This window comes from Anopheles coluzzii, chromosome 2 (assembly GCF_943734685.1).
Source record: "Anopheles coluzzii chromosome 2, AcolN3, whole genome shotgun sequence".
NCBI lineage: Eukaryota > Metazoa > Arthropoda > Insecta > Diptera > Culicidae > Anopheles > Anopheles coluzzii.
This window is the reverse complement of record NC_064670.1, coordinates 37785131-37799861: the sequence shown is the minus strand read 5'-3', so window position 1 is coordinate 37799861 and position 14731 is coordinate 37785131. Positions and strand designations below refer to the sequence as shown.

At 41.7% G+C, this 14731-nt stretch overlaps 1 protein-coding gene across 7 annotated transcripts in view; it reads right to left on the bottom strand.

Annotated features, from left to right (window-relative positions):
* LOC120947648 (uncharacterized) overlaps positions 1-14731 on the bottom strand; it is a 155116-nt gene that overhangs the window by 43498 nt on the left and 96887 nt on the right. For all 7 annotated transcript variants that reach the window (XM_049605658.1, XM_049605657.1, XM_049605655.1 and 4 more), the window contains exon 3: positions 7806-7928. In XM_049605658.1, coding sequence (XP_049461615.1) covers positions 7806-7928 — 123 coding nt within the window. The remainder of the gene's footprint in view (positions 1-7805; positions 7929-14731) is intronic.

Below are 14731 nucleotides of genomic sequence, written 5' to 3'. Positions count from 1 at the left end.
GTTAAGAAAACTGGTAAATGTTAAAGACGCATTTTCTAGTTTCAAACAGATTCGATGAATAATGCTCTCAAATATAAACTATAAATTACTTCTCGTACCACTCGTCCTGCGGGAAGACCTGCTGATCGGAACGATTCACTCAAGAAAAATGTATTGGAAATGATTCCTGCGCTGCAGTGGTCCAATTTGGGGCCAAACACATTCCCATTTCTCCAGCAAGCCGCCTTCACATCCCGCTCGGAACGTATTCATTTCGAGTCGGTTGATATGCAAATTTATGCTCGTAAAAGTTTTGCGATTGTAGCAAATAAATGTCCGCCCGTTGGGCCAGGGCTAGGGAAGATGAGCTAGATGTGTTCCGAACGCGCTCGTTTGCATTTTCGTTGTATTTTACTTCCGATATCAAAATCGAACAGCCAAAAGGCACACCGAGCATACTAACACTACTGTAGCTGCACGAGCGGGAAGAAAACGGGAAGCGATGGGGCGGGACCTAAACCCGAAAGCAAACATGCTAGCGATGCAGTTTTCGGCGGCGAAATACATTGATACACTGCCGGCTGGATGTCAATTCGGGGTGGATCGGCACACACATAGAGACCAATCAAACACTGGTCCGCATTTCCAATTCCCACATCCATTGGCTTCCCCGGGTGCTTGGTAAGACGAAGAATCACTTCCCCATCCTCGCCACGATTGGCAGCAGTTACAAGTGTGCACAAGGTGCCCCGGAACAAACGGACTTAATACTGCAGTCCGACGACGGCCAGTGCTTACGTAAGCGGCCCCGTAAGGAAAAGAGGAAAAGTTCATCACTGCCACACGTTTTGGGAGTAACGGTCGAAACGGTTTCTGGGCAGAAGTTGGTTGGCGTCGAATGCGAAAGGAACAACGCAGCAGGGGTAGGGTGTGCTGTTGCGCCGAGTAACGCCACAAGAAGAGTCTTGGCTGCCGGGAAGCAAATAGAGCGCATAGTTTATGGCGATCGATTGAGTTGAAGTAAAATCGATACCGGCGCCAGGTAGCTCTACTTGAAGGTGTCTCTTTTGCTGCATTTCTTTCCTTCCGGTGCAGTGGTCTGACCGTGATGAGCAGTACAACGGTAGTACTGGGCGAGTTGGTAGGGAGTAGTAAACGGAGAAAAGAAAGTTAGACAGTTGAAGACAGTTTGATTTGCAAATGTAAAGAGCTCACCTTTGCTGTGCTGTAGACTACGGGAAGTAAGAGTGCGATGGAATGGATGATTTACGAACTGTAGCTTTACAATCAGATTGCATTCAAACGTTAATATACTGATAGGATGCATTAAGGTTCAGTTACTTTGTTTCACATTCTTTAAGATATTCTCCTAAATTCAATATACAATTCAGTTGCTCTGAATAAAAGTAAACGTACAAACCGAGGGGCCGGTCTGGTGGTACAGTCGTTAACTCGTATGACGTAACAACATGCCCGTCATGGGTTCAAGTTCCGAATAGACCGTGCCCCCATACGTAGGACTGACTATCCTGCTATGTTAACAATAAGTCATTGGAAAGCCAAGCTCACTTCACTAGTGGGTACAGGCAGGCCTTGACCGACAGCAGTTGTTGTGCCAAAGAAGGAGAAGAAGACATACCGAGAATACAAGGCGTACCGAGAATAAAATGAATCTTATTGAATTAACAATATCCAATTCCAACTCCTAAAAGGCCTTGCAAAACAGCTTCTTTGCAACTAATCTCCACTTAATGAGGTTCCTAAGCACTTGGTTTAGCAAATCTGAAGTAATGTTTGCATTTTGCATAATGGCTTGCAAAAACAACAACAAATGCTGATACGGTAAATAAGGTCCCTACTATAATGCAAACTTTAACGTTAGTAATAGGGTAGAATAGTAAACATCTCTATTACAACAATGGAATACATGCATAGAAAAATAAAACTACATCCGAATCACATGCCGTGAAAAGAGCTTTTGCCAAACTCTTCACAAAGAACGATACGTACACACACTAACATGGGAAAAACCTAAACATATTTCAACAGGTTGCATTATAAAAGAGCAAGTCGTCATCATCCAACTCATCTGCCAATCTGCCATCGAGATTGGGCAGCGTCCCACACAAAAGAACCGGCTTACATGGAATTTTGGATGCATTCTAAACAGTCAAGCTTGTCTAACCCTGTACAGTCGGCCCCTTTCCCTACAGCACTCCTACGATTCTGCCGGAAAATGTCGAAATTTCATCATCCGCAGATTACATCCCAAAATCTGTTCCATCAGCTTCGCCACTTCCCTTTTACTCCTACTCTCGGAGCACTGGGAGTGGGTTTCGTTTTGTTGCCTTTATTTGATAGCATTTTTCTTCACAATATGACGATGACGATGATGATGATGATCATTATTCATTTGCATACTATTCGGAAAATCTACTCGGAGGGATAAGAGTGGAAAGGGGGAATGACAAAACAGCACAAGATCGATGTTGGCATACATTGTACATTTTTGAGATCCTGATTCAGATAATCGAAATGCAGTGAGCAGATCTGTGAAGACCATCTCAATTTCCAACACACAAGAACACACAATGGACTAGTAGTGGTACCTCATTAAAATAACATATACAATAAGGTATTCACTTGCTAAGGCCGACTTACCAAACAATCGATTCTTGGTAAGAGAGTATCTATCTGCTCAAAGTACACGAGAGTACTTAGGGAGTAACTTACCGTAACCCGTCATCTTCATTCATGACTCTATTTAACGTGGAATTCGTTCACGTCATCCACAGGCTCGTGTTTGCATTTCGGATCGCATTTCCAATCAGGACTCAGACACATACGGCGTTTCTAACACCATTCTGCTCCCATTTGCTTTTACGAAAGTCAGATTTGACCGCTCGGCCCACTACATTCTCGCTCTAAAGCAGTACTGATGTTAGTATTTCCGGTCTTTATCGAAAAAGTTGTCCCATCGCAGACGCAAGGGAAGCGTCTGGCGTGGTGTCGCAACACAACCGAAATACGGCAGAAATTTGGACACACCGTGAAAGCAGATACATGCGTCCGGAGAAGGACCCCCGCACGAAAAATGTGACCGCCCGAACATGGTGGAAGAGGTTGCGAAGGCGTTGCATAAATTTGCATACACTTACCACATTCGGGCACGACCGTGCGAGCTGGTACGAGTCAAGCCTGCAGCTGCCTTTGCACCACCAGTGGGACAGAAACTGTGGGAAAGCTCTTTTTTGTATATACTGCCGGGGTGGAATGAGTTGATCAGAATCTTGTGCCATCGGTAGGGCCATGGGAAGGAAGCGTCAACCAAGCTCTCGACGCTGGTGGGAGCACTTGAACTTGATACAGGTTTTATGGGACACGGGAAGCAACATCATGAGCAAAAGCGGTACCACTTCCCAGCCAATGATGGGTGAGCGGTCTGCCTGAACGTCGACATGCAAAAGGCTTATCTCTGTGTCCCTGTCGTTCCAGATTCACCCGGTGCTGTTGTTACGCGCGCCCGAACGAGATTCTTAAGCATTGAATAGCTCGGTTTAACCACCATGCAAGATTGTTCCACCGAAGTCACACAGACACACAGCTGCGTTCACGTGTGAGCACAAAAGAAATCGACACGGCAGAAGGGATGGAGGACGTCTTTAGATGGGGGAAAGAATATTAATGACTTTTAAGAACGCAACCGGCTGGCGCTAGTCTACAAAGCCTTCCCTTAAATGGATAAACATTAAAGCTGGCAGAAATGGGAGCGAAGGGAGAGGGTGGCCACTTGAGCGATCGTTTTGACTTTAGCTGCAGCCGTTCAGTTGCAACATCCGGTGCAGCAGAGGGCTCGCTCAAAACGTGTGCCGATGAAGCGAGGGGTTGTTTAAAACGAAAGCCCTTCAGTTTTCAGCTCTAATTAGTGTCATCCTATTCTAGAGGCTTTACAGGACGGATTGTTGCATTTAAAAATCACATTTTTGTTCAAATGATGTTTTTCCGTTGGCGAGGCCCCAAATCGTGTTTTAGCTTACCTTTAAAAATTGAGTTAGAAAAAACAAAAAAAATAAATGTGTACAGATTTTGCAACGGCACACATTTCTTCTTGCGAGAATCACACAACCTAGGACGCTTTCTTTTCCATTCGTGCCTCCTTCACAAGTCAACCCTGTGCAGTTGCGTTGTGCAGCATGCGCGTGGTTCGTGAAAACCTACACCACACCACCATGTAGCAGGAATTTCCACGAATTTGCATCGTTAACATTGGCGTGTGCAGGAGCAGAAGCAGTATCAAACCCTGGCATCCTTTGCGCTATTGTGTTTCGCAAGGTGCTAGCGCGTACACACGCAAACTCAACTTCACCGCCACGCGCGCGACCGTGCAGACTTTGTGGCGGCTCCTTTAATTAAACTCCCGTTCAGGTTCGGGTGCATCTGGCAGGTGCAGCAGCAGTAGCAGCAGTGGTAACGGCAAACAAAAAATGTATTCCTTTTACCCAACAGCAACGACGACTCGCTCTCCGCAGCTACTCTTTAGTGAAATCGCACAACTGCACACAAAAACACACATACCAACATGGAAGGAGCGAGCCAGAGAGCCAGTATATCAACGACCTTCCGACCGCGATAAGAACTGTGGAGACGTGCATTCAAGTGGTTAGAAAATAAGGGCTGCCACTACTCGTTAGGCAGCATTTCAGCGTTTCCCGTGTGTGTGTTGGGTGTGTTGGGTGTGTGTGTATGTGTACTATTTCTTCTTCCCCTTTTGCCATTGACATAACTGGTAGCACAGCACAGCTTGCACCCTATCATTACGTACGACAAATAGACAGAAGCGTGCAATGACAACTGCCAAGCAGCACAATCTTCGACATGAAGCTTTCATTGCACCGGAACCGAGTTGCGTGTTCACATGTTTGGTAGCAGCGAAAAACGTGTGAACGTTTCATTTTGGCACAGTCTTTGACGCACTCCCGCTGTGAGAAAGCCTATTTGGTGAGGTTCTTAAAAAAAATGCACCGTATGCACTAAAATAATGAAATCATTGTGGCGATTTCTTTACCGATAATGATCCTGCATTCACTGTATAAATATTTCTAGGCATTGACTGCCAGCAAAAACCAAGAAACAGAAAGGTGAATGAAATATGCAAGAAATGACATGTTCCAGCAATCGGCACAATGTTCAGATGGAGTATCGTAGGTAACATTGTGATAGTCGTATACGATCACTCCACCTTGTTTGTAATATCCTTTCGATTTTTAAAACAGACAAAGGCATCTAATTAATCCTTCGTTTTTGGATTCGAACAGTTCTGGAGGTGTTAAGGACATGATGAAGCAAAAATTAAGGAAGCTCAAGAAAAAGATGATCGTGTTTTGATACCGTGATGTTAAAACAACTGACTGCATGGTGAAAGCGTTAGCTTGATAAGATGATTTTGGTTTTCCAAAAGCAGCTGTGTCAAACTCATTTCATCAGAGGGCCGCAAGTACAAATTTTCTGTGATTCGCGGGCCGCGAAGTTGAGAATGGAAAATATACCCCAATATTTATGTAAAATACTTTTTTACATTTTTATTGTTAAACAAATTGACTTTTTGTGTACTCCTCGCTTATTATCTGGAATCGTTTGTTATGTACAAATTCGCGATGTTATTTTTACATGTGCTATTTTTTACATGAGAAATTTTTTTTAATGTACTTTCAACGTTATTATTAAAATAGGACATTTTACATTACTCGCGTTCTCTTACAGCAGTTCTGCTAGAAAATATCTGTCAAACACACTTTTTCACTGAAGTAGGAGAAGTCTAGCAGCCTACAGTGAATCTTTTTCAAACAAACCGAGCTATCCATCACTGGATGAATAACAAAAATATTTTCTTGCAATTTTTTGACAGATCAAGAGAAAAATTGTAATAACACGTATTTAAACATTATTTTTCGCTAATTTCCAAGTTCCAAGTGTTCTGGTGATATATTCATTTCTTTTAACAAGAACCCGTATTTTACGAATAACTTTTTTTAAAATTACGATAATTTTATCTCACGAAGAGTCGTGGTGTGTGATCCCATACAGATCGGCAATTCTATTTTTGACACTTAAAGGGAGATGATTCGCGAATTGAGGAATTGAGGACTGTGTGAGCTAATTTATTAATAAGCTTTGTATTGCAAGGCTTCGGCATTTCGATTATTTTTATCCTTAATCTAAATCTTTTAGGCTTAAGCGTAATCATATCATTTTGGTTTTGATTTTTGGGGAGGTTGGAAATTACATTAATTCGTCTTGCAGAATGTTGGGTACAAATAATTCCAACTTGGCTACAATCATTTTTATTAACATTTATGGTGGCATGATTATGAAAAAAAACAGAAGTGGCTCCAATCGAATATCAATGATGTAACATTCTAAGGTCGGAAAAATCGAAGCCGAATGAATCCTTTACTCGGCAGTCGGGGGAATGGAGATTGTCAAATTCGGTGGGACAACCGATGACTCCAACGGTTCCGAATGGCTTTAAACGGCTCTATAGGCTTCGGGCCGTAGCCGATTGAGCCGGTCTCGTAGTACAGTCGTCAACTCGTACGACTTAACAACATGCCCGTCATGGGTTCAATCTCCAAATAGACCGCGCCGCCATACGTAGGACTGACTATCCTGCTATGGGGGGAATCAATTAATCACTGGAAGCCAAGCCCACAAGTGGGTACAGGCAGGCCTTGACCGACATCGGTTGTTGAGCCAAAGAAAAGAAGAAGATAGGCTTCGGACGGCACCGAACAGAACTGTTGATTTGATTTTGGCCGGATTCGGAGTAGGAATAGCTAAAATCGGAAATGGCTTTGAGCCGTGGATGCGATTCCGACAATCCATCACTAGTTGTTGCGAAGTTTCCTAGTGTGTGTATCAAGTTATTTTCATTCCTTTTTCGTTTGTAGACAGTTGACGCAAATCTATTTTTCCATACAGAATGCGCAATCGAATGTGCACACAATTATGCTAATATTCAGAATTTAATCGAAACATAATACGACTGAGCTTGCATTCGATTCAATGATTCTTAAGGGTCTCGATTGATATGTACGTTAGTGTAAAATAAGTTTATGAGATGTTATGGGTACATTCATGTTAGTTTCCATATACCAACAAAAGGATTGTTCTTCTCTGGAAAATTTAATACACTTTGACAAATAGTAATAACAGATTTAGGGTTTGCAGTGCTTTTAGCAATTCTCAAAATACTCTCGCGGGCCGCATTCAAAATCGACGAGGGCCGCATGCGGCCCGCGGGCCGCCAGTTTGACATACCTGTCCAAAAGCATCAATAGCAGCTTCTGAAGTCTCGAAAAGTCGCGAAAGAACGTTAGATATGCCATGGTTAAAGTCGTCGGTGAGTGTCCTAATATGGTAGGCAGGTTGGGCCATAACAAGATAAATTTAGATAATCGCAAGACGTGTAATGTGGTAAAATGAAACTTAACGATTGATTTTATAAATTTATGCGTAAGAAAAAAGGGGGTTTGAATTGTGTTAGCAATCACTATTGGTTGATTAATGTTAATGGCTGCTTACACAGAACTATATGATTCTTTCTTAATGAACTTATTTCTACACATAATAACAATAGGTGAACATATTTTTTTTTGACACAGTTGATATTGATTTAATCCACAGATTATTGCGCTCCGTAGACGTTATAATGTAGATTATTTAAAAAAAGAAGGTTTATTCAATACTTATCTTTTCACTTAAAACATGATTCACAAGGATTGGCCAACGCTTGAAGCACCTACGTTAACGTGCAACTCGTTACTTACCCGGTACTGGGCCACAGACGCGCGGTATAATCTCGAGAATCGCTGAGCATGACGGGTCCTCGAAGCACAGCTGTCGTGCTAATATACAATTTAAAATAGCTATTGCAGTCTTAATATTCGATCCTGTGGGAGAGAAAAAGAAAAGACAAGCATATTAAAAAGAGTTAGTGAGAAAGTTTTGTTGCGCGAAACGAATTTTTGAACACTCTCCGTCGGCCATATTGCAAGGGCTTGTTTTTTGCACCGTGTTGGTTGTTAAACAAATTAATAGCTCTATGAGCGGTAATTACGAGCGAAAAAGAAAATCCTTCCCTAAATCCTCTGCCCTTATGCTTTGGGAGTTTGTTCATGAATGTAACTCAGCTACACCGATGTCCGTTGCATTAGACGCTGGTTACGTTGCTAACAAGGATCGTGAAGTTTCAAAACGCCGTAACGGGCCAGGATTAGCATCTAGCGTGGAGAGGCTTTAGGCGTGATTTCTCTACACTATTTTCTACGCTTCTAGAGCATTTTGCACCGAGTGAAGCCCATCAACGGTACCTTAAACATACACACACACACACACACGCGCGCATCATGTTTGCCCATGTTCCACCGGCGACTAACCGTTATTGCGTGCGATATACTATGTGTACAAGCGCCCCGGTGGAAAGCGGGGTAATGCGTGGACGAAGCACATTACCCTTCAGCTGTCCGCCGTTGTCGTGCCATTCAGTTCCACCAGGTCTCCACAACTCTGGACGAAAGTGCTTGAGTCTGAGCTGAGCTCTGGCAGTAATCAATTCACGCCTTCGTGCAAACGCGGTCACCACCGGAAAGACCGTGGTTGGCTGTTGATTGGCGGTGCTAAAATTAATACACCCATCGGCGAGGGGTTGTAATTCTTTTAGGTAAGGCGCCGTAGGGTGTGATGGTCTACCGGCAGCAACGTGCACGTTTCGAGCGTTTGTTATTTTTTAGCGTGATATTTTGCGTTATCGGACTTCGAGAGGGCGCACGGGACGAAGTCTTTCATTTCGGGGCGCTACTACACGCTTGTGCTGTACCGTATTTACATGTCACTGAAGCCGAGTGGTTCTCTGTTGGAGGAGATTAAATACTAATCCGACTGGACGGAGTGCCCAACCGTAATAAGGTGTAAGTTGGGTAGCAATTTTTTATGTTAAAAGGCTTATCCTAAATCTTGTCTAATTGTATATGGAAGATGTTAGTTGTCAACATTGTGCTTGAAAAATGTTTATTTTGTTATACTAAAACTGCCATTTACAAGATTATATAAATAAAGTTTCAATAGAATAATCTAATTCAAAGGATTATCAGTTTGATGGGTTATGGGTCGGTTGTTATTTTAAAAGCCATTTACCAAGTAAATCACTCCATGTACTAGAGACATTTATTGAGCTTTTTTTTACAATATTTTTGTGCTGTACTTTTTCAATCTTTCGTTTTCCAAACCAAAACCACATCTCTGGCATGCAAAACGATAAAAGTGCAAATGGGTAAAATAATTCAAACACTTTCTACGAGTTTGCTTTCTAAAATCTGTAAAAAGTTATCAAATCAAATCTGTCAAATTGAAATAAGGTGTAGTTGTTGTTGTTTCTTAGGCTTTTTAGCATTCGCCTCTCATTGAAAAAAGTACATTAAAGCAAACGTCTTCATTCACTAGCACAGTAAATTGATAATGTATCGTATACGTTTATTTGGTGTTAATATGGGAAAACGTATAGGGTCTCAATCCACTGTTGTTGCCCTTGACAAAGGCTAGTCTTAATCATAACAGCAATTGGAAACACAAATGAAGCAATAATAAAAGGTTACATTACATCAAACTTAATTCGAATTCAAACTTACTTAACTTAACAAACTTTGTATGTTGAAACTTAACAACCCCAACTTTTTCTTGCTTTGCGGATTGAATAATGATTTGTACAACAATAAATAAACCTCATTTGAAATGGTTGAAAACAACAAATTTACCCGTAGAAGTGAAATGTCTTTTCAGTCCACATTCGCGCCAACCAAAACGGGAGCGAGTTACACTTTGGCTCGCTTCATCAAGTCAATAATAAATTTAACGATCATAACAATGCCACTTTATGACTGTGTGACCCCGACCTAACCCCCTCCCTACATCAGCAAAAAAGGCTACATTTTACGACTGTTACGAAAGCGACGGATCGATTGCCTTCCTTACAAAGCACACCACCACCACCACAAAGTAACCGCAAAGGTGAACGTAAAGTTTAAGGCGAACAAAAAACCCGTCCATTCCCAGAACATGAAGGCATGGGAGGCAAAGAACGGAAACATACGGCCTGTGTGTATGTGTGTGCGTCTCAGTGGTGCGTTTGGTCGTGAAGGTAGAGATGAAATCACCGCGATAAGACGTAATCAAAGCAGCGCGTAGAAACCAATTGGTACCCTTTTTTCCCGCCATTTTCTTTGCGTTGCGTAAATTGGCACATGGTCCCAATCTCTCCAGGGCAGTCGTAGGCATAGCAGCAAAGCAAAGGTGTTTCATATCGGTGTACCTATTTGTTGCGGGTGCGTGGCTAGGCCATGCGTGTGCTACTACTTCTTCTCACCTCATCACCTTCGATTATGCAAGCCATTCAGGGTAGGGAGGGAAGATTTTTTTTTTCGCTCGTTTTTGTTATTGTCCTTCCCATCCCTGTTTTAATGACTTCCTTTACGTGTGGTACATGCGAATCGTTCACCTTCCGGCACCGTTGGCAACAGCGTGCGTAGTAGTTTTGCGAGTTGACTAATTGATTCGGGACCTGCCCGACCCGGCATGGAGCCGAGCACATTCTACACATTCCCACCACATTTAGTACTACATTTCGTGTTTCTTCTACGTTCCAGCCCGCCGGCCCACCCACCCAGTCCCGGGGGAGACTTTACAGTCATCTCGGTTGGCTAAAAAGCGCTTGCTAAATGACCTCCCAGGGCGTGGGGAGCGACTGGATTATCGACCGTACCGAATTACAACCAAAACAACAAGGACGAGCTGCAAACTTGCCGAGCACGCTTCCTTTTTGCAACCAATGCTCCGGGAGGTTTTACATCAGTAGTCTGCGCCGGTGTCGTCCCAAAGGCTTACTTGCACTGTGAGGCTACATTGTTATCCCATTTGAACTGCTTCATTACATTCGCTCCGCCCTCGTCCTCCCCCGACCACGAACACCCAGCCAGACGGGGCGACCGCGAACGAACACAGGCAACCTTACATCCGGTCGTGCTGGGTATGTGTGTGCGTGTCTATACGTACATTCGTTTGAGAGTGTGTGTATGTGTGTGGTTGGTGGAAGTATGTCAGCATTTCTGACAACAGTTCACGAGCTTTCGGAGCATCCCAGCTTTGCTCCAACCAGGAGAATCGTGTTTTCCCCGTAGAGCACACCGTAGAGGGCAAAACTTTTCCTTACTTCCTACATGCAAAACGTCGCAACCGGAGCTGAGCGAGCGGGCTTCCCCGATGCTCCCGTCTCACCTCGTCGGCATTTCCCTACTATTTCAACCGGGGTTTTCGTCGGTTGCCGGGGAGATAAGCGGGGGTAGGGGTACGAGTAAAACGGCATAAAATACACAACCTTCGACGCACGGGGAAAGAGGTAGCTCAAGAGCCGGTGAGGAACGGCAGTGCTCATTCAAGCGTGTAATAAACATTTTATCACCTCATTAGAAATTGGTGTGCAATGGTTTTGCTGTTTCCGGGACTGGCTCCGTAAGACTGTGTTGCGAAACTTTGTTCCCAGGCTCCCTAAACTCGACCACTCATGCACAGGGCGATGCTCGACCGAACAGTACCAAGTAGTGACCGGTCGTAGATGCTTTTGCTAAAAAAAAATGTCCACCTCTGTGGTTCTATATCTTACTTCTAGCGCAGTCGTTTGGTGAATTTCAGAAGCATCCGAACAGACTGTCCAATACAGAACCGACAGTGGGTGGCCTGTCTAGCTGTCTAGCAGGAAGCGAAACAATCCGTTTGTTTGTAACAATGAATAGCGAAGCGGGGTTTTGTTGGGACACCTTGAACACCACGTACTGGCAACAAGGCAACAAGCAGTTAAACTAGCAGTAGGTGTGTGTGTGTATGTGAGTTAGAGAGAAAGAGAAAGGTCCTAAGAGATCACCGACTACCAATGCTGTAGCCGGAGCGTTTTTGGGTTGGCCTCTGGGTTCAATCGTGAAAATCGTGACCGGAAAGAGAGCAAACGTAACACAAATCCACCACCATGGATGCGTAGTAAGCGGATCTTGCGGGGATGAGCTCGCTCTAATCTTTACGATTATGGAATTTGCTGTTATGGAAAGGTGCGTCGCCTACAACCTGTACCAGGTTTATGATTGTGTGTTTATATTGCAGTGACATCATTAATGCTTGTCATAAATTCGTATTAAAGAGAAAGAGACAGAATTTGAACGATTGAGCACATTCGCTTCCACTTGTTTTCGTTCTTTAATTTAGTTGTAGAAAAAAGACTGTACAATTTTTAAAAACAAATCATTCTATTGGAACAAATCAGGATCTATTCCCTTTTCTTTTACATGTTGGTTTTAAAAAGATACTATTAGTGCATCCTACAGCTTCACCTCTATGCTTCTCCAACGCACCGTAGACACGGCACTAACGAAAGGGGGGCATCGTAGCCCTATGCTCTATCATTCGAATCACAGCTATCAATGCACAATGGGCAGTTTAGAACAAATTGCGGGATAAAATTATTTTTGCAGATATTGTTAGTTTTTATCGTTTGTAGTAAAGTATTATGAAAGTAAATAACATTTTATTTGTAGTTCGCATCCATATCACCAGGTGGCGCTACATAAAATAGTGTTTTAAGGGATCTTTGCTTAGTTTTATCAATTTTGTATGTTTTTTTTCTTGTATTATTTGTTGCTAATAGTATAAATCATTTTAAAATATACTGTAATGTTCGATAATGAAGATTCAATGAATTATAATAATAATAAAATATAAACAAAACATAATAATTTTGAATTAGATAATTTTTTCTGCTTTGTATAGGACAATTGTAGCTAATTCTCGTCACTTTTACTCACAGGTAGTACAAATATTAAAAAATTTACATACACAACTTAGGTGGATGCTATTTCAAGCTCCTGACGTCTAGTTCACATTTCTAAAGACATGAATAAAGGCATTTAAATATTTAGATAGAGCAGGTACATTGAAATAAAGTAGTTCCCAAATTCGTAATGAAAAGCAGCACATATTGTTTGTCTTTGAATATTCATCCAATACTTTTCCAAGTCCTGTACTGCCTTCAGAAGGGGTAATAAAACTAAAAATCCGATGTTCTTGGTTTTACAATTATCCAAAAAAATCAGAATTCAACGATAGCTACAAACTAAGTATTTACTTCATTTGTAAAGTTAAACCCTGTCTTTGTTTTAGTGCGTGTAGCTACTGATATTGAACTGGTTAACGAATCAGAGGAATACAAAATATACAATTACAATCAAATACAATTATACAAAATGTCCTTCTGGATGCATTTTCTTTCTTGCAAAATATTCTTTGTAGCATCTCCCCTCTATCCTTATATTTAGTTTGTCATGAGTTTTGGGAGTTTCTTCTCCCAAAACGCCAATAGATGCTGGTGCATTCATAACGTTTTCCTGTTATGCGTATAATATAAGAATTATTTTCCTTATATCCTTCTATAATCTACAGTAGGACCAAAAGGTATTTGGTTCTGATTTGCTTCATTATATTTAATGATAAAGTTAGGTTAGAATAGAAATTTACATATTAGATAAGTACATGAGCTGAAACTAAGATACACAGCTTCGTAATTGAAATGAAAAATGATCAAAAGCACGTAGAATATATTTTTGTAGAATACACGAAATACACTACACTAGGCACCTATGGAGCCGCCTAGTTACGCATGCGTCTGTTTTTAGAAAAAGTTGATGTGAAAAAACTTCAATAAAATTCGCGTTCGCAAACTTTCGCCGAATATTTCTTCACAGATTGATAGTATATATATTACACTATGATGTGACATATATGAGACAACGCCACTCTACGCCACTTTTATAATGGCATTAAGTCAAAAATTTAAATGATAAAAATTTTCAGGAGGTTTCTTCAGTTATTATCGTGTATTTTTGCATAAAATTAACTTAACTCAAAATTTTTCACGTGTTTACAAAGCTGACTAAATATCCTTTATAAAATGTCTAAACTTATCAAAATCGGTTACTATTTTAAAAAGTTACAAAGGTTCAAAATTTTCCAAAAAAGTGAAGATTTTTTTGCGTTTTGTTCAACAAATCTCGACTTTGAGAGGTCTTTTCTAGAGAACCAGAACAGATAAAGAGCTCATATTTGGTATTTTTCTTAGTTTAACCCTTAGTATTAAAACCTATTATTTGGAATTGCGCTATTACAAAGTTGATTTTTTGAATTTCATCCCGGCAAATGCCCATTGTGCAATGGTGTACTATACAAACGCCATTCACAACAACTGTGGCGATGATTTCTTTCGACCATTTTACAGAAATCCCTGCTATTGCACGCAAAATATCGTTCTAATTGTAACGTTTGTGGCCATTTCGTTGGCATAAAATCAAATAATTTCATCAAATTCTGTCAGCCTTATGCGTATCATACCACGCCAGACAACACACTTAAAATCGTTCCAGTAGTTAACAACGCCTAAAACGCCGGTAAATCAAATTACATGCTTTAAGACTTTCGCTCTTTGGGACTGCAAATAGTGTGAATTGCATTTTCGTCTATCCGTGCATGAATTGTACGACAACGCATACAGTGCAGGTGGTATGTTTTTAGCAACGCATCAATACGTTCAAATAACACAGCACTGAGGTTCGACGGGTAGCTAAACCAACCAAGTGTAAGCGGGAATACGCTCCAGAGATATTTC